Source organism: Corvus cornix, chromosome 12 (assembly GCF_000738735.6).
Source record: "Corvus cornix cornix isolate S_Up_H32 chromosome 12, ASM73873v5, whole genome shotgun sequence".
In the NCBI taxonomy this organism is placed as follows: domain Eukaryota; kingdom Metazoa; phylum Chordata; class Aves; order Passeriformes; family Corvidae; genus Corvus; species Corvus cornix.
Window position 1 is genome coordinate 7,355,027 of NC_046342.1, and position 25,361 is coordinate 7,380,387.

General features: G+C 36.5%; 1 protein-coding gene across 6 annotated transcripts in view; it reads left to right on the forward strand.

The window, feature by feature from the left end:
- The window catches only part of CACNA2D3 (calcium voltage-gated channel auxiliary subunit alpha2delta 3), a 396,804-nt gene that overhangs the window by 338,821 nt on the left and 32,622 nt on the right, over window positions 1–25,361 (forward strand). For 4 of the 6 annotated variants that reach the window (XR_005602956.1, XM_039558917.1, XM_039558915.1 and 1 more), the window contains 5 exons: window positions 11,477–11,581; window positions 13,593–13,654; window positions 15,207–15,251; window positions 18,582–18,644; window positions 21,184–21,254. Coding sequence is in view for 5 of the 6 variants with exons in the window: in XM_039558917.1 (XP_039414851.1) it covers window positions 11,477–11,581; window positions 13,593–13,654; window positions 15,207–15,251; window positions 18,582–18,644; window positions 21,184–21,254 (346 nt within the window). In the remaining variant the exon portion in view is untranslated. The remainder of the gene's footprint in view (window positions 1–11,476; window positions 11,582–13,592; window positions 13,655–15,206; window positions 15,252–18,581; window positions 18,645–21,183; window positions 21,255–25,361) is intronic. The other 2 variants (XM_010390012.4, XM_010390014.4) reach the window with 1 other exon arrangement.

A 25,361-nucleotide genomic window follows, 5' to 3' on the forward strand; every position in this document is an offset into this window, starting at 1 on the left:
GGATCATACTAAATGGCTGACAGGCTGTCTGCTAAGTAAGAAGGAAAATTTTTAGTAAGATTGGTATAAATTATGAGGTCCTGACAGTCTTAACACTGAGCTATGCCTCGTTTTTGTTTGTACTACCTAAAGTTATTGCTAAACTTTTAACTGTGCCTTCTGTTTTACTGTCCCCTAAAGTGCTGAAGGATGAACTTTTTCTCAAGCATGTGCATTAGTTGAGAGGATAAAAATTTTAAAACATTTGGAGTGATTGTGAGAAAATAAATTTTAAAAAAGTACAGCATAAAAATAGATTATTATCTCTAAGTTTCAGACAACATTTAAATGTTGATCTCATCTTTTTGTCTTTCATGTTTATATCTGACTTCTGTATCAACACTGGGTGATGCTGAAGTATAGAGATAATGCTTATTATCATTTGATACAATGCCTTTTAATCCAAAAACACTTCTATTTTACTATTCTTTAATTTATGGTGGGATCTCAAAAGTACTCAACTTAGATGAGCTTTCTATGTTCATAAAGCTATAGCTGTCTTAAGCAAAAAGGGCATGTTTTCATCTTTATTTGCTTTTATTTCCTTCTGCAGTCTGTTTTTTCAGAGCATAATGGCAGGCCTGAGCTTGGTTACTCATATATTGGCAGAGAGTTTTTATCCTTTTCCCTTTTCAAAATGACAGTGTCCATTTTCTCTTGTCTCTGTGTTTCAGCAGAGTTAGAATAGATGAATTCAAAGAACAGCACTTTTGAGTTCTCTCTTCTTAAAGTGCTCTTTGGGAGACGTGGGCTAGCTGCTTTTAGGAGCTGAAGTTATGCATAATGTGCCTACTTCAGTAAAATAATAATTTCCATACCTTGAGGGTTTTTTGTGTCATTAAGATCTTAAATGGTTTTCACTAGTTACTGCTACAAGCTTCTGTTCTATAAACTGGTTAGAAAGAAGGAAGAGCAGAACACTCTGGAATTTGTAGTTTGTGATGATTTGGAGATGTTATGTTCAAACATGGGCACTTCAGTGAACATTTGTATTTCAAGCAATTGTAGTACAGGCTTTTCCTTGGAATCTAAACACTCTCTCTACTTTTCTACATGCCATCAGCTGGTCATACTTTTATGTAGTCCCTTTCTTAGCTTTGGAGTTAAGGGATACCTGTTTTAGAACTTCTGCAGACTTTCTTAAGTTGAAAATGTGAAAAAGTTTTGTGAAAGAATTAAGTTACCTAATGCTTGATTTTCTGTAATACTTTGTCCAAATGGAACTTGGGGTGAAATAAGTCATGTAGAACCACATTTCGGTTGTGTCATAGTACAGTGCAGATTTAAATTTAAAAAGTAAAAAGCCCTGTTTATCTCCAGTCCTCTTCACTGTATTGTCACAGCACTTTTGCTAAGGTGTCTCTTGCAGCTTTAAGTATTCCTAATTAGGATTTTGGGCCTGGTTCTTCTCCTAAAATCTTAGGGAAATGTATCATTAAACTTAGCAGAGATAAGATCAAGTATAATTTCCCCCTTTCCATCAACAAAGGATTTGAACTGCAAGTGTGAGCACAGCACATCCTTTCTGGTGTTCTGAATAAGAATATTATAAAATGGTGAACAAAATAAATGACTCAAAGTTTCAAAACCTTTTACACCTTTTTGGACAGATAATGGCACCTTGTCAGACTTGGGTTTCTAGTGCTCTTGTTAGGTTAAACTTGTGGGGAAAAAAGTCACTCTGAAGAGTTTAGTTCCTATTTATAGGGTATCTTTAGACCAGGAACAGCCCTAAGCCTTCAGTGCTTCAGACCCTGGACCCACCTTCTCTTCATAGGCAGATGTTCTCTGATGGAAGTGTTACAGAAGTCCAGATTCCATGGGATAATTTCCTTATATATTAATATTATAAAACATGAGCAATGTTGTCATTTTATAAAGGAGATTATTTTATACATAGAAGACCAGTTAACACATTTTAAGCAATGGCAGTGCTGATATTTCCTGTCTTTCAGAGATGGGCTGAACAATGGAGGGTTTCCCATGGTAGAAGCATTGCTGTAAACATTTCTTCTGGTAATGTAATTAGGAAGTATTGGCTCCAGTTAATGTAACTTAAACAAAACCTGTTGTCCTCGGCAAACCTGTTAAACAGGCATAGCCTTGTCTTAAAAGAAAAGAGGGACATATAATGTTTCCGTGGAAACTCAGTTAAAATTCTGATTTGTGGATATGAGCATAATCAGCACTACAATCTAAACTCATTGAATTAAATGAAAAAGAGTCTTAGTTGTGAAGTCAACACAGTATAAAATATCTCTACACATGCAAGAGCCAGAGCCTCCCACCCCTATAGATGCTTTCTATTTGCACTTTAAAACAAAATAAAGCAGGGAAATTTGTGCAAGGCCCTTCTCTTTTTGCCTTCTATGGCCATTTGTGCAATTTTTAACACAAAAATGGATATAAGAATATAAAATAAATCTGTTTAAATATACTTTATTGGAGTTTGTTATAATTTGCTGTATCGCTAATGTGTGGTTTTGATTTCCTTTTCTTTTAAATGAAAGTAAGAAGAGTTGTTCCTTTAGTGTAGGACATATCAGCCCTGTACTGTGAGAGAATGGAGAATATACTGTTTGCTTCCATTATAGATGTGCTGAGAAGATTTATAAATTCTGGAAAAAACCTCTAGCATCTCTTTGTAAAACAGCAGAAAAACATGGAATTGATTGAATTGGTGCTAATTAGAAAATTAAATATGTTTTATAAATGTGTTATAGCAGAACTTCCAGGAGAACCTTCGCCATTTAGAAATGTCTACATTTTGGAAAGTGGTATTTCAAAGTTATTTTGATGCCTAGGAAGGTGATAGAGACTTCAGAATAACATTTACTGGTGGCAGTGTGAAATAAGTGCTTCTGGAAAGCCCATCAGAGTCAGCCTGAACAGCTATAAAAACTTTCCTTGTAAGTCAATAATAGGCTTGGCTCTACAACAGCACAATCTCTGGAAAGTCCTGCCAAAAGTCCTCTCTTTGAGCAGAGTTTTGAGGGGTTTTTTTGTGTTCTCCAGAGCTCCATTCTGGAAGGGGCTTCATGTTCTTTTCCTATGCTGGGCATCCCTTAACTCTCACAGACTCCAGTGAGCACTCAGCAGTGCTCAACACCTTCCAGGGAAAAGCCCCAGCTGAATTTGCACCTACAAGGCAATGTATTAGAAAAAGAAGCTATTTTGCATGATAAATCCTTAGTTTAATGTATAATCAGACAGCTCTCTTTGAGAAACCTTCCCGATTCATTTCAAAGTTATTACATTAAAGAGGATTACATTTGGTGCCCATTATATTGATTTCACCTCAAAACTTACCAATTTATACTTCTAAAATATGCCTTAAGGCTGTACTGACAGCTAAATCCTACTAATCATTAGTATATAAATTGTAATAGACTACTTGTTGAAGCATCTGGATAGCAGTTTATATGAAGTAAGTATGGTCCATTTGTACTTTTATTGTGAAAATCACATCAGCACTTACACTATTTCCAGAAGTTAATAACTCACCCAGAGAAGTTCACTTATGGCCATAAATTGGCACACAGATCTCAGGCAATGCAGACATTTTATTAAAAAGTTTAAAAGTCTGACAGTGCCTTTTAATTTTATCAGTCTCAACATTTTTTGAAAGCCTTATTTCTTTGGGTTTTTTTTTTTTCTTGATGTATCAATTAAAAACATTTATTAAGTTTGTATTTGGTCATAAGTTAGTCAATATCTTGTTCTTTGTATTTTGTGGCTTTAAGGAGGTGATTTCATCTCTGTCTAATGAAGCAAATAAGCTCTTGGCTAATTTTCAGCAACATGAAAACACCTCTTAATACGTGAATAGTCACCAGATCAGACCTTAGCAACCATTCCTGCTGACACCTCTGCAGGCTTATGTAGCAATTCTGAAGATGTTGACTTCTTATTATTCCTGAAATCTGGTAAGTAGACAAGTAAAATAGAAAGCTGTCACCCCACCTCTGATTGCTTGGCCTCTTGGATGACATTAGCTGTTTTTCAGTTCATGGGCATGAACTTCTGCACATTAGATGAAGCAAAAGATAAATTATTCTCCCCAATACAGGTCATTGCTAAGAGGTATAGTTAACATTTCTTGGCAATCTTTCAAAATTGTGGCAATAAAATGTTCTTATGAAATAAAGTTAAGTAAACATGAAAATGTTCAGATTACAGCCACTGTTAACCCATAGTTTCAGAAACTGACTTTCAAGTGAAATGTATGTAATACACTGAGCACATCTTGAAAGATGGTATTTCTTTTTACTTAAGACATAAAAATTAGGAGAGTATGAAAAAGAAGAAAATTGATATTTCAGCACACTGAAAAATCTCAGTGTTATTAATTTAAGATTGCTTTCTATTCCTGACATGGTTTAAACCTCCAGTTCAGGAGATTCCAAGAATGCTAGTTTATAGCTCAAATGCTAGCTCCTACTTTTGTAGAACAAATAGGCAACTGTGTTCTTTTCTACACAGAAAAGAATTAAATTTTATTAAATTTTATTTAAGAAAAATACATTTTTGATCCAAAAATGGAAAAAAGCAGACAAATCTGGTTTTGCAGATAATACTCTTCATGGAAAAGTTTAACATCTGTATCTTTTGCTCTTACTGTTTTTTTAAATTGTTCAGTAAAAGACACAAAAATAAATCAGTTTGCAAGTCCACCAGTGCTATTTTCCTTGTACTTGCAACTGCAGAATACCATGGTACTACTCAATATCAAACACATAAAAATATGGGCACTGAGTGTTTCAGACACGTAACTCTTTTGTACTTTTCTAAAACTATAGATTACCACCATGTGGTTAAACAGCAAAACCATGGTTAAATAAAGTATCTTAGAAAAATAAAAACATGAGAACTGTTTTGGAGCATTACACCAAACATTTGACTTATAAATCATCCAGCAGATATGGTGTTGAAAGGCTGGAGACTTTTATTCATTATGAGGCCCTTCTGATGTATTATTTGACTTCAAGTACATGACTCGAATTTTCAGTAATTCAAAGTAATTTGCTAATCACAGTATAGCACAAAGAGTTTGTAGAGATTGTCACTATTATTATGATTATTACTCAGTAAATAAGAGATCCAAGACTTATTTCCAGTTGATGTGGTTTGATAAAATGTCAGGGTTTCCTCATTTGATGTCCCAAGCCCGGTTTGACTGATGGGATTTCATATATCCATAGACCTTGTATGGACACAGGTCCCCCATGACAGCAGGAGAGAGGGAGTGGCCGGTGGTCAGTGTGTTCTGTAGGCAGGAAGTGTTGGATTCAGCCAGTTCCCTCTCCCTGCAAGGATTGGTACCAGCAGAATCTGCATGTCTTGGGCCCCAGGTCTGTGGTAGGGGGGCGTTGAACTGTCAGGAGACAAACTGGACAGAGAAATCCCTCATCAGTTCATTTTGCAGTGGATGCCATAATATTTATCTTTAATGTCTTGTCCAAAGTATTCTGTGTCTGGAAGTAGGAACACTTGTACCCATTCTGCTATGACAGGATTTCAGTTTGGGAGGTGCAAGCCACTTTGGGAATAGTGAGAGGAGCTTTGCCCATGTCTGAGATCAGCCTTCTCACAATGCTGAGAAATACAGAAACAGATTTTTTTTTTTTTTTCGCTAGCATGCTTAGGTAGTAGCCAGAATCAAGTCTGCAAATAAAATATGATCAAGGCTTGAACGTGTTGTGTTTTAGTTACAAGTGGAAGCAGAAAGTCTTATATATCCTAAGAGAATCTGGTCACAGTTTCTAAGAGTTCAGACAAATATCCTAATTTCTGGCTGTTTGTCTGGACTTTGAGCCTCTTAGGGTTCCTTAATTGCCAACTTGAAACCACAGCCTCTTGGCTGAGATGGAAAGGTGCTCTGGCTATGCTGCTCTAAACTAGGACCTCAGCTGTGAGAAGTAAAGCTTTTTCTGAGAACTTGACAAATCCTGGATCTTCCCTAAAGATTTATAAAAGTGTTTACAAATACATACTGTTCCTACTTTTCGTTTCAGTCATGGGTTGTACTTGAATAGCAAGAAAACCCTATGAAACTAAAAAATGGTTAGGGAGTTATAAAAATACTCTCACTGCTTCATTATTTCAGCATTACTGTGGTCAGGTTTCAATCTTCACATGCTTCCTATACCATTGGAATTCAGCATTATTTGTCATTGCTGTGGCCATGCTAGGAGGTGCTGGAAGAAAGTTGAAGGCTAATAGGAATTCATAAAAGTTCTGCCGCCAGCACAGTTTCCTCTATGATGGTTCTTGCCTTCTTTCTGCAGGCTGCTGAAGCTTCCTGAGGCTAAAAGTAGTACTACTCAGCTTTCTTCTTTTTTTTTTCTTTTTAATTTTTTTTAGATTCCTTTCTTTTTGTTTTTGGTAATGGAATGAGCCAGGTGTCAGGCATTTTCTAAGAGTCACAGGGAGGATCCTCCAGACACCAGACAGGGCTGAGCTGTGCCCTGCCTCACCCTCTTCAAACTGGGCCATCTAAGCCACTCCTTTATGCTATCAATGTACTCCTTGTACTCCTCAGGAACAAGGCACCTATCTTTCCAGCAAAGTGCACTTATTGTAATTTGGCATTCCAAGGGGTTACCTTCCTCCAGGCTTATGGGAGGTTTGTTTTAGGGTTTTTGGGGTTTTTTTTTAAAGTTACAGATGGATTTTCAAGTACCTCCCTCAAGCTGTTCTCCTGGTACACAGAGTTTATCACGGGGTAAATGAGCAGAATTCTGTGGAGCCCTTTGTCGCAGTGTTGGCAGCACATCAGCTGCTGTCCTGCAAAGTTTGGAACACAGGATGATGATCTGAACAATAATTTACAGATAACCTGTTTCCCTCCAAGATCCTCTCTGAAGACTCCTGAAAAGGCAATGGACTTCCAGTCACCAGTGTCTATATTTTTTTATGTTTTCACTCAATTTATATCCTTTTTGCGTTTCCTCCTGCTCCTGCTGCTACTTCATTAGTCCTCCAGAAGGAGGATGTGTGTCAGGGAGTCAGAGGGAGTCTGGTTTATGATGATGTTCACAGACTGCCCTCCACAGTTCAGTTTGTCAGGGCTTGGCTGCAAACCAAGCCCTTCAGCTTTCCCTGGTGGTTTGAGTTTGGATGAACTTCGGCCTCCCAGCAATCATCATCCTGCTCCCCTTTCAGCTTGGCCTCACATCAAGTTCCCAGCATCTCCTCCCTTTCTGCTTGAGCTTGGCCTCCAGGAAACACCATTTGCCACTGCCTTCCCTCTGTCTTGGGAGTTTCCATGCACACAACAGCTTTCCCCACTAATTCTAAAAATCTTCTGGAAGACAGTAGCAGGTTTGAGGTTCAGGAGTAAAGAGGCAGAATTTCAGCTTTCCACCACCCATTTAAGAAGAATTCACTCTTTCACATTCTGCATCACAATAGCTCTGATGAAGGAAGCAGTCTTTGTCTTGCTAAATCTTATGACATGTTCAAACTCCCATAAAAACCCAATCATTAAATAGGACTTAAAAATATCTGTGTATGGGCAGTCATTCCACTTATTCGATGACAAAAAGAGAAAGGTAAGATACCATAAATAATACAAGATGTTTTTTCCTGGTTATTGTCCAGAATCCAAAACCAGATGATATTTTCCACTTTGAGATATTATTTTACATTCTATCGGGCTCTGCAGCTCAAACTGAGGTAGAAAAGGTAAGTGCACATTTACATGGATTTCAAAGGATTTAATAATAAAATATTTGTAAAGTATTAAAATCATTGAAGAGTACTTAAATATGCAATAGACATACTGTGGAGTTAAGCAAGAATGTTCCATGTCAGGAAAACAAAAAAGAAAGTTGTCAGAACATTAGAAATTGTCCCTGAGTTAAATAGTAAGCTGTAAGGAAACCACAACACGAGACAACATATTGCAGAGGACAGTTCCTGAAAAATAATAACATCTTATCAAAATGCATAACAGATACCTTATTTTTGCTGGAGTAGGAATTAGGCTTTATCATAAGAAAACCAGAAGAAAGTGCATAACTGCTCAATAGTTTGTCCCATCTTTTTGTCAATTTTGCTCTTTTACCGTAGGCTGCCAACAACAGTTCATTATGAGGATGGCTGGTATCACCACCCAGGATTGAGACTGCCTGATGCTTTCAAGCATAAGCTTGTATTTTCAGTATATAAGAAAAATAGCCACACTTAAACAGTTAGGATAATTGGGGTTTTTTGGGATGTTTCCATCAGGGTCAGTCATTCCAGGTGATAAAATCAATAATTTTTTCATGTTATAATGTAATTCTGAAGATATTGTCTTTGAAGAGAGGAACTGAAAACAACAACCAGCGGTGAGAGGAGGAAGGTATAGATAAAAGGGGAAAGATCACTGAGAAGGAAACTGAATGAAGTGTGAAGTTTGGAAAGGTGAGACTGCATTTTACTGTGTGAGTGAACTGAACCAGGGATTAGGAGCAGTTTGGGAAGTGCCCAATTCACAAGTGCTTGTTCACATTTTTATACATCCTGCATGTGATTTGAGAATGACTGTCACTGAGAGTACAGCTATGTTGGGGGATACCAGAGCATAACTTTGTTACTTATTACCTAAAGATATCATTGGCAGAAAGTTCCTGTTGGAATACCTCTAATTTGTTAACTAAGAGTTCTTGGAATTGAGGGAAGAAAAATACCTAGATTTTATTCTTAATCATTCTACATAAAACACCTATTTTTATAAGTTTTTTATCATCTTTAGTGGTGGGAGTCTTGTATTAATCTGTATTGGCTGTTCTTTACAGTTATGGTGTTTACATCTCAGGGTTGTGCACTGGGGTGTAGCAGAGTCAGTGTCTCCTTCTTTGCCTGAGCTAAACACTGAAGACAGATTTTGAACTGAAACAGATTTAGAGTATAAATAGAAGTGCAAACAACTTTTTTAAAAGTATTAAAGTGTGTTCTGGATAGCATGTAGTTGTATTTTAAAAGATGATAAATCAGAGTTAATACTAGTAGGGAAAAAGAAGAGCATCTTAAAGAGCCCGAGCTCAATACACAGAGGTGATACAGATTGAAAAATAATCCTGCTACAAGTCTCTATCCAAGATTTCTTATTTTGAAGCCAAGTTAAACCTCATTTAAGATAATTCCATCGGAAACAGGAGGCCAAAATGTCCTTAAGATTTTAGGCATCTTTTATGTATGTGAAAGAGCCTTAACCTCTACTGTATTCTGTGGGAAAAGGAATGGAGACCTTAAGGCATTTTTGTAACCTTGTTGATCTAGTGTTTATTATATACAGTGTCATAGTGTATAGGTATTTCAGAGAATGGAAATCCCTTTAGCTTTTGCTGCTTTTTCCTATAATTGTGTATTGGGAATCCATTTGTCAGGTTTATAGGGAGACTCAGCTCCTCTCTTGCCTGAAATAAATCAGTCTAATCTATTTTCCTCTCTCAGATTTTAAGTAGGAAATTATTCTTTTTACTTAGAACCTAAGAAGGATTCTAATTCTTTGCACAGAAGTAATTTGTCGAGGAAGGATTTCCTTATCTTTCTGTCTATTTACTTAACCATGGAGATTGAAATGAACATAAGCAATCCTGATCTATTCCGAGTAGTGATTTGTTTTCCTTCATGTTTGCCTCGATACTAAGCAGCCCTGAGCCATGTAGCATTTGAGAACTGCCCAATACTTCCATCCTGAAAGCAACCCACTGAGAGAGTAAAATATTACCTTCAGCCATGGAATCGATGCATAAGGAAATTACTTATTTAGCAATAATTATCACTGAGCCAAGAGTTTAACTTTGTCGTTCTCAACCATCTGTTATTTCATAGGGTCTGCACTACAAAAATAGCAGCCACTTTATTAAACAGAGGGAGGAAATCTCAGGGAGTTAATAACTGTTTTCCATAGGCAGAATTAAAGGTATTTATTTGAATCACCTAAGTAAATTTGCTGATGTGATTAAAACAAAAAATTGGATTTGCAACATTTGTTTGAAGTGACACATTTTGTGTTACATAACACAAAATACCCCTCCATCAGTTCCCATCAATTCTTCTCCTGCCTGCCCTCCTGCAGCTCCAGCCCATTCTCCTCTGTGACATTAGAGAAAAGGCAGCAGTGAACACAAAACTCATTTTTTCCTGGCTGAAGACAAACAATTTTTATCCTTTGGCCATTTTGGTTGAACCAAGCCTGGAAATGTGGAAGAATACCTTATACTTTGAAATGTATGTTCCACACAAAGCTCAGTTAGAGTTTTTGTTATTTGTGGCAGTTACCTGGGTACTTTCCTGACCAATATGTAGAAAAATTTCAGTGCAATTATAGCTTTTTAATCTAAACCTCTGTGGTAGCTGTTACACCCAGAAGGCTAAACTATGAATTAGTGACATGGGAGACATAATTTTGAAATTCTCCTGTTTCCTTTTCCCCCCACATGTAGCCAGTTTGTAAAACATAGATTTAAATATTGGGTGGCTTGGAGCACAGATATTTTATTCTGAAGTTCTCAAGTGCTGAAGGATTAGGGATTGCTCAGGAGAATATATAGGCTCAAAAACCTTTTGAAGTATATTTGAATAGCTCTTATGGCATTAAATGATCGGACAAAAAAAAAAAGTCATCTTCTAGTCACAAAGTTCTTGAAAAGCTCAGGAGGGAAAAGCCTGCAAAAGTGCTTTAGAATCACATGAGGGGTTGAAAAGAAAATTATTTCCCTATACATTAACAGTTAATTCTTTCAAATCTAGAGGCGTTCAAACAATTTTTAGCTGAATTTTAGGAACTATTAGTAATTTTCATTTAGGAATATATTTTGTAGAATACAGAATATTTAGAAGCTACTCATTCTGTGACAGGGAAGAATTCTGCAGGGAACAATGTGTAAATAAGACAAAACTGTGAGATTAATATCTCATATTAAGATAGAAGTCTCAAAAAAATTGCCTCACTCTAAAACTGCCTTCATGATGCCATGTTTATGAGATGTATTCTCTTCTATCCTGCAAGCACAGGTACAGATCATAGAATCATGTAGATGGGAAAAGACCCTTTAGATCATCAAGCCCAACTGTAAATCAAGTCCAGCCATCATGTAGTTGACATCATGTAGTAGCTCATTATTTAATCCTAAGTAAAAGGATTTCAGAACTCTAATTGAGGAATTACTTCACAATGGGAATACATTAAAATGTTGCTGTTGTAACATTGTATTGCCTTTTACCCTCTTCAATGGCATTGTACCTCAGAGATTAAAGATACAGCTCTTTACAAAGTTAGAGAAATAAACTGGTTTGGTTTTGTTTTGTTTTTTAAAGGTAGGTAATAACTAAATTGATAATGCCTGGACCTTCACTTTCTGCACAAATTACTGCTGAAACTGTGGAATCTGCTCAAGTGGGAGCAAGCCCAATATTCCTCTCTGTCTTTTACTTTCCCTCACAGTCTGTCCAAGAAAGCATCAAAATCTTAGAGCTGGTACTCTGAAACCAAGCCTGCAGCTGCCTCTCCTCATCCTCATGAAGAGGGATGCTCTGCATTTCATAGAAAGTAATCTCAGCATTTCATCTCTTGTTATGCTGCAGCATTCCATTGTGACTCAGTGAACATGGAATCTTTTGCAGATCAACTTTGCTGTAATTATCTTGTTACTGATTCAGATTGTGATGTGTGGTAGGTTTTGTACAGGATACAGAAAACTTTCAGTGCATATTGACTTTCTTTGTCTGTAAGGAGGGTTCTGAGCTGTAAAGTTACTGCTTTTCTACAAAACATTTACACTTAAATCAGAATCATAAGACAATTTAGAGTGGGAGGGACCTCCTGAGCTCATCTAGTCCAAAATCCTGCTCAAATTTGTATACACATATTATTTTGTTGGAGGATAACAAGAGTTTTAACATTTTAATTAATGTTTATGATACTTTCATTAATTATCATTAACAGTTTTCAAGAACAATAGTTTTCTGGGTGGTGCTGTCTCTAACAGTGTGAACCCCAAAGGGCTGACCTTACCAGGACCTTAAATGAACAATATCTAAGTACAGTCCACACATCTCTGCCTGTTACAAGCACACGAGATTGGCCTTTCCCATGCTGACACAGCATCCAGAAGTGGTGTGGTTTCCTTGTGGAAAGTTCCTGAAAGCCTGTGTGTGTTTTGCCTGCATTTCCGAAAAAGCAGGCAGGATGTGCTAGGAATGAACCCAAAGGCAAGCAATAGATGAAGCAAACTTGTGCTGCATGGCTGTCAGAGAGCATTTTCTTATGGATGCTCATATTAATTCCTAGATAATAAAATGTATCTGGAGACAGTCTCCTCTGGTGTTCATTCAGAAGGAAAGCTGGATTTCTCTACTTTTGTAAGCACACAATCCATAAGTTAGAGATAGCAGAAAAATATTTATAGCCTGCTCTATTAAGAAAATTCTTTATGTAATTTCACATCCCTCTGTATCAGTTCATTACACATTTCATTTCACATACTTTTCTCTACCTGCTAACACAAAATGAAATATGTGCATGACATCAGTGTGTGTGCATTTGCAAAAGCAAGTACCAATAATGTAAATGTAAATATGTTTTTAAACTATTCCTGCTGTAGACCCTAGAGGAGGAATGAAGAAATGAAATTTTATTCAGTTTTCCAAAACAACTTCTTTTTTTTTTTTTTGAGGCTTTGTTTTTTAAAGAAACATGATTTTGCTAGGCATTAGATCTTCAGACTTTTAAAGCTTTTTGAATTCTCTCTGTTTAGGAAGATGAAACCAGAAGAATCAACTGCTTTTGGATCTTCTGCAAACCTCAGTGCATTATGTTGCTCTTCAATAGAAACAGTGATAGGAACATCAGACTAGGCTGGAAGAAAGGTTCACTGATATTTGGAAAAACATAATCCCACCTGAGATTATGATAAATATATAATTTAAACCAGTAGTATCTTGAATAATTATTTCATAAAATTGCAATCCATTATAATTAATATAATTTTTTTAAAAAAATTATACCCAGTAATATTTGCCAGATATTTTCCTTTAACAGAATTATACATAATACTCTTACCTTCGATTTTTTCAAATACATTTTTAATGCTTCTTGTGTTCCACTGATAATTTATGGATTAAATGACCTCAAAATAGTCATCACTTGAAATGTTAACCAACATTTTCATGTTGTTTCAGCAAATCTTCATGGGTTTCAGCAGAAAATACATTGTGAGGGTTCCCTACAGCTGTTATATTGGTTCTAGGAAAACATAAATGAGATTGGTGTGAACATAAATATGTTCAGCTTGTGGTTCTTTGATATTAATTATGGAGACTTGCAATTTGGATGATTTTTTCTTTTTTTGCCATGTGTATTCTTTACATTATACAAGCAGCATCTTTCTGTTTAAATGGTTTAAAATATGACTGTGGTTTCATCAGTTTAGTTAGTTGTGGTTTTTTATTTTAGGGCTTAACTTTTCATTATGAAACCTTTTCTTTCTGACTAATTTTAAAGAATTATTTTGAAGGAATTAAGCATGTTGAGTTTATTTATTTATATTTTCCTTTCCCAGCTGTAGGTATCCAGATGAAACTTGAATTTTTCCAGCGGAAATTTTGGACTGCAAGCAGACAGGTATATTTTAAATTGAATTTTTCTTTATCATTGAATCCACAACAGATTTTTAACTGGGGAAGTGATGATCTTGTCACAAGCAAACCATTGTAAAGAAATAATGTATTGGAAGACACGTTCTTCTGGTTTTACATTCAGGTTCACCATTACAGAAAAGGAGAATTCAGTGGTGAACAAGAGTTGCTTGATTTTTGGAAATGTGCTGGTTTGGCCAAATTTAGAAATATATCCTGTGAGCGAAGGCAGGGTACAAACCATCCCTCCCCCACCAGGTTCGGGAAAAAAATCTTCTTCCTCGAAGGAAAGTGAAAGAGATAAAAACTATTTCTTTAACAAACACAAAGGAAAAGGAAAATAATGCTAAATAATAAAATCTCTCACTGTGGAGAAAAACCTGGGAAAATGTTAGAGTTGTACCTTTGTCTCCCTCCTCCTTGGAGCTGGGGCTTGGCCCAGGGCGAGGCCCTCTGTGCTCGGTGGAAAGTCCTCCCGATGTGTTCTGATGTTGAAACAGTCCAGCAGAGAAGAAGGGAAAAAAATCGGAGTCCCAGGAAAACCAAGTTCAACTCTCCTGAGGAAAAGGAGCTGAAAAACCTGGCCCAAAGCTGCCTGGAAAGCAGCAAGCTGGGTGCTTCCCTCCGCTCTCCCTCTCCTGCCCCGGCTGGATGCCGAGAGCCGTCTCTGTCTCTGTGTCCTCGAAAAACACAAAAACAAACTGCAAAACTGTTTTGAAAGTTTTGTTGGGTTTTTTCTCTCCCCCCTCTCAGCCTCAGTTTAAAGAGATAGAAAGGCATACTAATTTCTGGGCATAGGGCAGCGATAGGGAATACAACAGCAAGTCACCCCAAGACAGGAAAAAATTAAAAAGTTTATTAATTTTAGGCCCCAATACATAAAGAGTTAATTTGCTGGCATGTGGTTTTTCTCTCTTATAAAAAGTGTAATCAGTAAAAAAAAGTGTGGTATTTGTTTCCAGTGATAGCAGAATCATGACTGTTCACTCAGGTTTTCTCTCTAACACTCAGTAACTGTGGGATCACATAGATTAATTAACAAAATCACATTACTGAATCATGGTTGGCACTCACAGTCTTCAATAAACTTAACCTAAACCATTCAGGGATAGAATTTTTACTCACTGAAGAGGATAATAAGGTACTTTCTAAAGATTAGGAGATGCCATCCCCAGTCTGAGAATCGATTGGAACTGTGCTATTACAGAGAATAAACCCTGACCCCACCCCTATTGGAGAATCACCTCTCATCCATGAATGGTCTCAAAGATTCTAGAGTATGGAGGAGATTGTGCAGCTTAAAGCAGTGGAAATTGTCACAGTGTGAATGAACCCTTTTTCTGCCAAGAGGAACAGAACATGTTGGGTGAACAATTCAAAAGTTTGCTAGTCATTTTTAGAATTAATTTAGATAAAGCTGTAATCAATATCAACTCCTTTAAAATTTTGCTCATATGAATTTATAAAATGTTTTATTTTGTAATCATCAAATGAGGACTGAAAGCTTTTTATTGATTTTTTTTTTGTATCATCTTTAGTGTGCATCTCTCGATGGCAGATGTGCTATAAGTTGTGATGATGAAGTAAGTAATTAACAGGTTTTTTCCCATGTATACCTCTACTGCAGTAGAAGATAAAGTTGATGAATTTAATTTGTACATTATGATCTTTTGATGTAATTTGGAATCACCTTGTAAATATTACACTATTTAGATAGTGAGACTTTTGTTATGCCTGTCACAGATACCCACTGAATTACAAGGTTGACTCCAGTACCTCAAACACGTGTTGCAATAATTTCTGCTTTGTGAGTCCACTTTGGGAAATAATTTGAAGACGTGCCAAGGCATTTGTTTACCACTTTACTGTTAATAACAAAAAAAAAAAAACAACAAAACACTAGCAGTTTAAAGTCTTCAGCTGGACACCAGCAGGAGCCATATAACCATATGTAGAAATTTAGTAAGAGCATGAACACTGCTGATTTAGAGATTCCAGACTTTCTCTTAATGACAAAACACATTGTTGGTGGGATTCAAACAAATATCACAGCTCCTCTGGTGAGTCTGTTAGCTTTCACAGCTTCTCTCAATGGCAAAGAAATATCTGCTGAACGTTTATGGTATAAATTAAAAGTAAACACGAAGACATTAATGTCAATTGAATGGCACAATAGTCAATAAATATTTATGACTACTAATAGTAATATATTAATTGTAAGTATAATTAATTAAAAATAAAGGGAATTAATTAATGAGTGTGTGATGTCTTTGATCCTATAATAGAGACAACCTATTAATTGAAAATACTTTCTTTTCTTGAGAGCTTTGAATTTGCTCATTTTTTCTTGTTTTCCTGATGCCTCACATTTTATTTTAATGTTCTGTTTTCTTTCTTTTTCATTTTTGGTTTCTTAACCCAAGTTACATTCCATTACTGTTATTGAATACTGGAGCTGTGAAAAATACATAAAGGACTTGAACTGGATCAAAGTTACTGTAATTCAGATGTGTTCTCAGACCTCAGTTAACATTCTTGCTGTGTTTATTCTGGACTTCATGCCTACGGTTTTACAAGCTCAGGGACTCTCCACCTATGGAACGTTCCCCTTGAAATCTGAAATTCACTGAACTTGAACCTTTGGCCAAACGTGAGCATAGTTCACTTCCAATACCTGTGAAACATTGTGAATTAGACCTCTTTTATACAGCTCTAGCCTATGCAAATGCTATTATCCCACGCATTAATCTTGTATCAGAAATCTGTTTGAGATTTGCTAATAGCGAGTGAATGCACCCTGCTGCCCTTTGTCAGTGCTAGAGATAAATTACAAGCTGTTTCTTTAGCACAGTGATGAATACTGAAGGTTATTTATCTTGCTGGCAAGTGGTGAATGAACAGTCCTGAATGAATATTTTTTTTTCCTAGTTAATATTTCTGAAATGGATTGAAATAGAAACCCTCTTATCTTCACATTCCACAAAAAGTATATAGATTCCATTTATTGCATTATGACTGTTTCCAATAGCATTGCTAAAAAATTAGTAACTTTTAAAGTTCTGAACCATGCTAGGGAATGACTAAATCTTAGAGATTTGAGACGTGGCCACTAATTCTTGAATCGAGCCAGTATTTTCCCAACAGCATATAAGCCATAAACTATGAAATTAAGCCTACACTTTTTCTTGTCCAGCATGACTTCTTCTATTTATTTTCTATTCTATGGAGAAATATTGTTTCTAAAGGAGTATCTTTAGATTAATCTTTCATGCATGAGGACTGCAAATATGTATCCTCGAAAGATCTCTGTGTTGACTTAGTTCCTCTCCTCATCCAGTCAGTGGGAGGTTTCTGGTTGGCTTTGGGGAGAGCAGTGTTGTGCTGTTAGAGCCTCCTTCTGAAATTCCATCCTTCACACACCATTGAGGTTAAGGAGCTGCCTCTTTTGAGTGCATCAGCTCTGCTCAGTTCTTTGCCAGCATCATCAGCTTTTCACATTGCATTTGCCAACTTTGGGCTTTCTAGCAGATCAAAGGTCGAAAATGAGTCGTTTCAACTTCCTTTTTGACAGGTTTTCTGTCACTGAGGGTGCTTGTAGCTTGGGTTCTCCTATTAGAATGAATATCCTGCATTTGCATTAGGGAATGATGATCATTCTGAACTTTTGCCTGATTTCAGCTTTTTTTTTTTTTTTTTAAATCTACTTCAAGCCAGCATTTGTGCAAATCTCTCCTCTTGTTTGGCCCCACAGAACTGTACTAATATGTGGTCAGAATGAGAATCAGGCACATCTAAGCATCTTGGGAAATATCAGACTGCATTTTTGCCTCTTGCACAGCTACTACTGTATGGGGCTGATTTCCTCCCTAAAACAGCACAGAGATTTTGCTGGATGTGTAGTGTAGCAGAAAGCATCTTTTGTCATATTTCTGTACAACCCATTTGCAGCAGGAAGGGTTTCAAATTAAAAACAAAGCCTGGAGGATTCCTATATTGGCAGACATTCCACTTATTTTTTCCTTTTTCACAAATGTCATCGAAAATTCAATAAGCAAGAGTAAAAATGTTTGCTGATTTAGACCAAAAATAGAAACACAATAAAGATTTAACACTGAGATAGGTATTTGGCAATACTGAGGAGAAACTGAGTTATATCAGGGTTTCAGGGTTTGAGTTGAACCTTATGTTTAAACTCTGAAGTGCAGTAATTAAAACTTTGCCTGTAGCAAGTAATTCCGTGAGGTTAAAACGGTGCATGTGTGTGTGGAGGGAAGCACTGATTTGGCTTTACTTTGTTTTATACAGTTCAGACGTCTGACCTACGAAAAGCTAACAGTCCTACCTCTAAATCCAGTTCCCAATTAAAAATACAATTTGAAAAGCTTTAGGAGACCTGTGGGGCCTCTTTTACAGAAGTTTCTGGTCCCATCCCCCAATGAACAAATTAAAAAATATTACCTGGTCCCCTGTTGGTTCTGCAGGCTGACACTGTGTTTTCATTAATACATCGTTAGGGTAATGACATTGTGCTGATGTTTTTCTCCAAACACAGGAGAAGCCATCAGGAACACCAAAGTTCTGTGCCTTTGCAAACTTTGTTATAAGGAAAACCTTTAAGAACAGATTATAAAAACACAGGCTCTTGTTTTTTATGTTTGTTTGTAATTGTCTTGTTAGTAATTATCCTCCTATTCTGTACACATCTTTGTTTTGTTTTGCATGAAAAAAATGCATACAAATTAAATTGGATAATATCCCATAAGTCAAGTCTGCACTCACTTAGAATTTATGTAAAACCCTATAACAACCTGAAGCTTTTACCCATTTAGAATTGTCTTAGAAGTAAAGTATATAATTAACTTATTGCTGTATCCTAACATCAAAAATTAAAATAGCGTTTTATTATTTTTCAGACAATCAACTGTTACCTAATAGATAACAATGGATTTATTTTAGTATCTGAAGACTATCAACAGGTAAGATTTTTCTTGAGTCTTCTCATGTAATATCTTAATCTAAAATTACTTTTTTTTAAAATAGGCCACCATCTGAAAATGGTAAGGAATTAGTAACACAAAATTTAAAAAAAAATTCCTTCTACAAAGAATATAAGTTTTTTTCTCACAAGAGCTCAGTTTCTGTCTCCCATTGGAGCAGTGTCTATTCTTAAACTCATAAACGTTCTCTTAAAGACCTTTCTCACTACAGAAGTGTCTGTCTTCTGTAAGAGGCTTTTACTCCAAGAAAAAAAAATTTCTCTGTGCCATTTTTATCACATGGAAAGTTTGGGAAGGGAGGACCCAGAGCTTTTACATTCAATCTTGAGATAATGAGATTTTACAGAGATGTTGGCTGAGAAGTTTGTTTTCTGAAGGGGATTACAGTCATTGAAGGACTAAAACTAAGCACTCAGCATCACAATGGAGAGGACAAGAAATAAGATTATCACAGAATCACAGAATGGTTTTCTTAGTCCTGCAAACCTTATGAAGGAGCCATCACCATTCTCACTAACTGTTGCCTGAAAACTGCTGGGATGGTGCCCCAGTCATGCCAGAATTGTCTGAAGTTGAATTTTTTTTATGTTGGGATTGTGAAGCCACACTCCTACTTAGCCCTATCTGAATTAGATAGGATTGGCATTACCAAAGAAATACACTCGTTATGGAATGATCTTGATGCACTTAAAACATGTTTGTCTCATTGTTTCCCCTTTTGTTGTTGTTACTATTTACAGGTGCAGAGCTGTGATTTGTGTCAGTGATTTGTGTCAGTGATTTGCTGGTTCATATCTGGCTATGGCCAATAAGTATTAGGAAGAGATGTTTCTTTTTGTAGTTACCTGATAGAAGCCTTTACATATACCTGTGAATAGTTTGGACAACTGTTGCACCAGAACTAGGCTAGAAATGTGTTCTGACCTGTTTTGTTAGTTAAATGAATCTAAGAGAGACAGCAGAGAAGTCTCTAGGGTTATATAAATCTATGATAAGTTTACAATAGTATATGTCTATTTTATATATGTAGTGTGTATACAGTCTATTGTGGATAGAGAAGGGGTAGGGAAGTGGGATGATGCCTTATCAATTCCTGACCTATCTGGGGTTGATTCTGCACTGTTTTTATATCAGCTTTCCAAACATGACCTGAGCTGCTCCAAGAATCAGGCTTTTGGGGCAAAGTAATTCTTCTGAATTGCAACTAAATCCTTATGTACTAAAAAGCCAATGATAACCCGGGTGTGACTGCTTTGGGGGAGAACTAGCATTTACAAAGGGAGCTTTTGTGGAGAGAACTGTCACTGAAATGTCTTCATAAGACTGGTGCACAACTTGATAAATCAGATTTATTACTATCTAAGGTTATATGAGGCATTTATGGTTTGGAATTTCTTGACGTTGCCTGCCTCTCCAATCATTAGGGTAATCTTTCTTCATCAGTCAGCCATGGCTATTGAAGCTGGTATTTTTATTCATGTTCCTTGTGTTTCTAGGAGACTCAACATACCCATATGTTTTGGAAAATGTTCCAAGATTCCCCTGAGGAAAGAAAAAAAAAAAGGCAGTACTTGCCTTTTAGGTGAAGGAATGCCTTTTTTTAGCTAGGGCTGTAACTTTTCTGCCTGCAAACTCCCAGGTGCATACTTGAGGTCAGCTAAGTTCCTTGTAATGGAATTGGGGTTTAGTTCTTACAAAACCTATGGAATCCATGCAATTTGAGAGTGTAGTGCCCTTTCCCCCTCATAAATTGTGGGATTTCTCCCTTTAAACAATGAAGAGAAATATTCAATCCTTCTGGGAGCTGAGGATCTAAAATAAAACAGGTCTTCCCAAGGTAGAAAAGTGCTGTACTTGCAAGATTTTCCACTGTCACATGAATGGCTGCAGATGACAGAGCCACTTCCATCCTGCGGACCAAATTCATAACAGCAATGTTTGTTTCCTCAACAGAGATTTATTTTTATTAGTCCACAAGTACTGAATAGGGACAAAATGAGTAATTCATCAGGCTGAGTGGTTTTAAGCATGAAATGACTCTGAATGGAGTTAAAATTTATAGGATTGATGAAATGTACTGTTCCAGCTCCTTAAACAGGTCATGCAGGAATTATAAACAACGCTTTTTAATGACTGTTTATGAAATCCTCTCACAACCTGTTTATATATTTTTTGAGAAACATTTTAATCACAAGAGTTTGTGATCAGATTAGTGTGTTTTCTTTACAAGCTTTAGTTTTGAATGGCTTTTGTTTTTCTGATATTAGATGTTATATAAGGTACCTCAATATATTGTTTAAACTCTCACATCTGCTCAGGGGTAATAATATAATCCCAACAACTTGCCCTTACTGGGAAGTCCTCTTCAGATTTTATGTAGTAGCAGTCCTGAAAACCTGTCTATGTAAGTGTCAAAGCCACTCATCAGATCCTAGAATATGCCAGTTTAAATTGCATCCAGTGTTTTTTTTTGCATGTATCTACGCTTTTGGTAATTCCTTGCATTTTCCTCTTACAGACTGGTTACTTTTTTGGGGAGGTTGAAGGGGCTGTAATGAACAAGTTACTAACAATGGGCTCTTTTAAGAGGTAAGAATTAACATTTTATCTCTTAAAAATGTTTTAACAAAAAAATTAAAGTCATGTAGAAGAAAGCCAAGAGTGGTGGTGTGGCTGGATTGTCATCTGTGCCTCTTTTCTGTACACTCTGACTGTAACTTGGTTCCACACACAGCAAATATTGACAGTATTGGAGTCAGCCTACCGTGAGTTTCTTATTAAAAGAATGGTTTATTTGACTACAATGTTAAAATTGAGTCCCTTTCCTCTTCCCACTGGGCTCAGGTGGAGAAGGGATTGGGCCACATCCACTACTGAGCAGTTTTAAACAGCTCTAAAGCAAGACATAGATGCCACATTATCATTTTGACCTGTAAAAAGTTGGAGATTGCTCGACCTAGACAGTGCAAAATGCCCTGCTGTTGAAGGGAAAGTGTGTTCTCCCAGTAATCCATCTCCATTCACATGCTAACTTATCTTTGAACATTATCTTTGTGACTATTGACCTGGTCTTAGTTATCACAATGACATTAAAAAATAACCGTGATTTTATGTGTTATCCTTTGAAATAAATTATGCCATCTGGGGAATTAAGAAAAATCTTTTCCCTTTAATCTATAACTCACGACTGGAGTCTTCATGTCTTTCATGTGGTCTAAGAACTGTTCTGTACCTCTTTGTCCACCTACAGAACAAGAAAAGTGCTGATAATATATTTTATACTTTTGCTTTTTATTTTTCTGTGCATTTCTAGTATGAATAAAAAGACATATTACTGATATAAATTTATTACTAAATAAACCATTAATCAAGGTTTATTTATTACCTGTGAGGGTGTGTACAGAGGCTCCCTGAACAGGTGGTTCATGGGCTTGCTTGGTAAATCAGCTCCCTTAAAGGCAGAAAGCTTTCTGTGCTGCTTTTGTGCATGATAGCTGAGTACTGCTCCCAGTAAATGACTGACCTGAAATGTAAGGATCTACCACTCATGCAATCATCCCCAATCCTAGTTTTCCAAAGGTGGCAACTTTTTTGCATTTAGCACCACATTTTTAACATATGCTGTAGAAGGAATTGAAGCAATACCTGTTTATGGACTGGGTTTGGCAATGAAAGGATCTGCTTATACAAGAGATGAAGCATTTTATTTAATCCAAAGGACAACACACAGTCACAACGAAGACATAATGTTTTAACTTGTTCCAATTTGTTTTGTTCTGCCCAGCAAAGAATTTCAAACAGAACTTCTACTCAGTGATTGACAGTGGTGGGCACCACCAGTGAGAAAACAGGCATAGCTTGAGAGTTCCATCTAAAATGCAGTGGGTGGCTCTTTGGAGTGGGCCATTGGTAAGGATTTTGCTGGTCTTGGACTTCATGATTAGAGATAATAAGCTCAGTACAACTGAGCTGCATACTAAGGGAAGTGTAAACACGAGTCAATTATTCAACCATGATAAACTGACCACTGCAAATCAGTTAAAGATGGGAGAGGATCAAAGTGGAGTAATTGCAAGTGAGCAACTTCCTGTACAGCAGATAGCAGCAGCAAAAAAACCCTATCTTTGAGCTGTGTTAGATGAAGCATTTAAATAAATTATTCCAACAATATGAAGAAGAAATCTTTGCTGGTTCTCATGAAAAATAATCAGGCACTTTTACAATATTTTTAAGATTATTTATTTGTCTGGGTGGGGGTTGTGTTTTGTTTTTCCAAAATTTATTTATATGAAATAAGAAGAAAATAAAAAGAGTGCTTGCTGCAGTGGTGAGGTCTGTCACCAGGACCATTTCCCTGAGAGCACAGTGTGGGCATTGCATACATTGCACTTGTCACTGCTGCTCTTACCACGGAGACAAAGCAAAGAGCGAGCTCTGTTCGTTGCATTTCATTCTGATAATACCCAGAGCCAGCCTTTCTTGCAATTTGCTTCTTACATGGCATGCACTGTCCAACAGGTGAATTTTATAACCCTGCCCTGTTTGAGCTGGTCGGGCTCCCTTTTTGGTGAGTTTAGAAGGTTCTGTGGTGCCTGATCTTCCCTGCAGAAGAGTTTGCTGGCAACTCCAGTGGAGATGGGAGTCTGCTCTTCCAGTGATCTGAGTGGCAGTGGGAGTATGTGCTCTCACCTCATGATTCCTGCCAGCTTCCAGGCTCTGCATCCACAAAAGGAATGAAATAACTCTTTGACTGTTCTCCCAACTACCACAAATTTGGAGTGATATAGAAGTGCTTTGTAGGATTGAGATGGAAGTGCTAAACAAAAAGGGGCTGTTTGCTGCTGACTATATTTCTTTTCAACCTGCAGCAGGATGAAATTCAATTTTTGTGTTCGCTGTTTATTTTTTAAAGGGAACTTAAATACCTCCTTCCCTCCTCAATTTCTTTAAACTCAGTACTTCTTTTGAATAATGTGTGCATATGTATGTATGTATATTTTCTTAGTTTATGGGGTTTATAATTAGGGAGAAAAATTATATCAGTGCCTGCACAGCAACGTGACATGCTCTATGATTTCATTTAGCAAAGTTATGTTTATCTTATACCTTAAGTATTGCACACAGTTAAATAATTTAAATATGATTTAAATGTATTATTAAATAAATTAGGATGTGCTTATGGAAAAGTATCTGCTTCACATAACTTAGAAAAGTTTCTTTATGGTTTTCTCGGCACTTTGTTTATATAAAAACAGTGAAAAAAAATCAACAGCTCAAACCATGAAAATCTAAAAAGCCAATACTAACATCAGGAAAATTAAGGGCTATCAAAGCAATGAGATCCCTAAAGAAATAAACATAATAAATCTGTAAGAGAAAATGAAACATCTCTTGCCTTCAAAACAGTTTCACCCTTTCCAGTAGGAGGAAAACTAAGCAATCTATATGACAAATACGGAAAGCAGCATCATTTCCATTTCCTCTTACAGTTCTCTTTCCACCAGGCATCCTCTTGCATAGAAGAGTCTAGGCATTGGTATTTAGTATTTAGTAATTTTGTAATTATGGTATTTGGCAATATTGGTATTTGATCATGCTGTCAGGATGTATGACTGAAGTGGCACACCCCTGAAATGCAGCTCTCCCAGGTGCTAAGGTTCACTCTGTCAAGTTCTTGTTGTTCTGAGAGTTTCTCTTGTTTCTCATTTTCTTGTAGTGCAGATCCTTCACCTGTGCTCTCCACATGGACACAGAGGCAGACTTTCATCTCTCTGTCTTGATTTGGTTCATAAGCAAAACCTAGCAAGTGTTTTGCCCCCAGGTTATGTGTATAAAAGAAATTCAGAATTTTGTTCTTCTCCTAGCAAGTAGTTTAGTAAATTCCTAAAGGCAAATCATGAGAACAGTAACTAGTTGCTCAACAACGAGACACAATTTTCACTGAGGCAGATCAGCCTCCAAATGAAGGATATTTTTCTATTTTGGCCAGTCTTTCTTATTTAAACATTTTATTAAGATATTCTTAAAATTTGTTTGTGCTAACAAGATTTAAAATTTGTGTTTATTTTCATGTGGATTTTTACACTCTTGGACTTGGCTGCCTATTAATTGGGCATACTGTACGTGTATGCTTTGGAGAAGATCAGTGATAGCCTAAAAGAACACTTGAAATTGCAGTTATTGGACTTGGTTTTGGACAAATTGTCATTACCAACAAGTTTTTGGGTTTCTTTTTGGCATTTACTAAATGTGCATCTGGTACCTGCACACTAAAACTCCCACATTGCTGTGGGGTATGTTTGCTGCTCCTATTTTGTTTGTGTGATATCTAAAATTAATGTCTTAAATCTGAGTTTTAGGCATTGCTTGCCTTTATGACTCTGTAAATATTACTTTTAATGCAGTGTATTCATATACAGAATCAGTTTATACACTTAAGGAGAAACACAGGCATATGTGCTACATAAATGAGTTCTCATTCCATAGTCTGTAAATACAGGTTGAGTTGTAGTTTTTATACGTGTTATTCCTTGAGAACCTTGGCAATTGGGAGTAGCTGAGCAATAAAAGCAAAGATATGTGATGACAAGTTTGTTTTGTCAAAATGTTGTAATTTATTTTTATTCTTTCCATTGATTTTGGTGAAAGGTATTATCCTGGCAGCTTGTGGACACTAATAATCTATCTGTCAGTGCA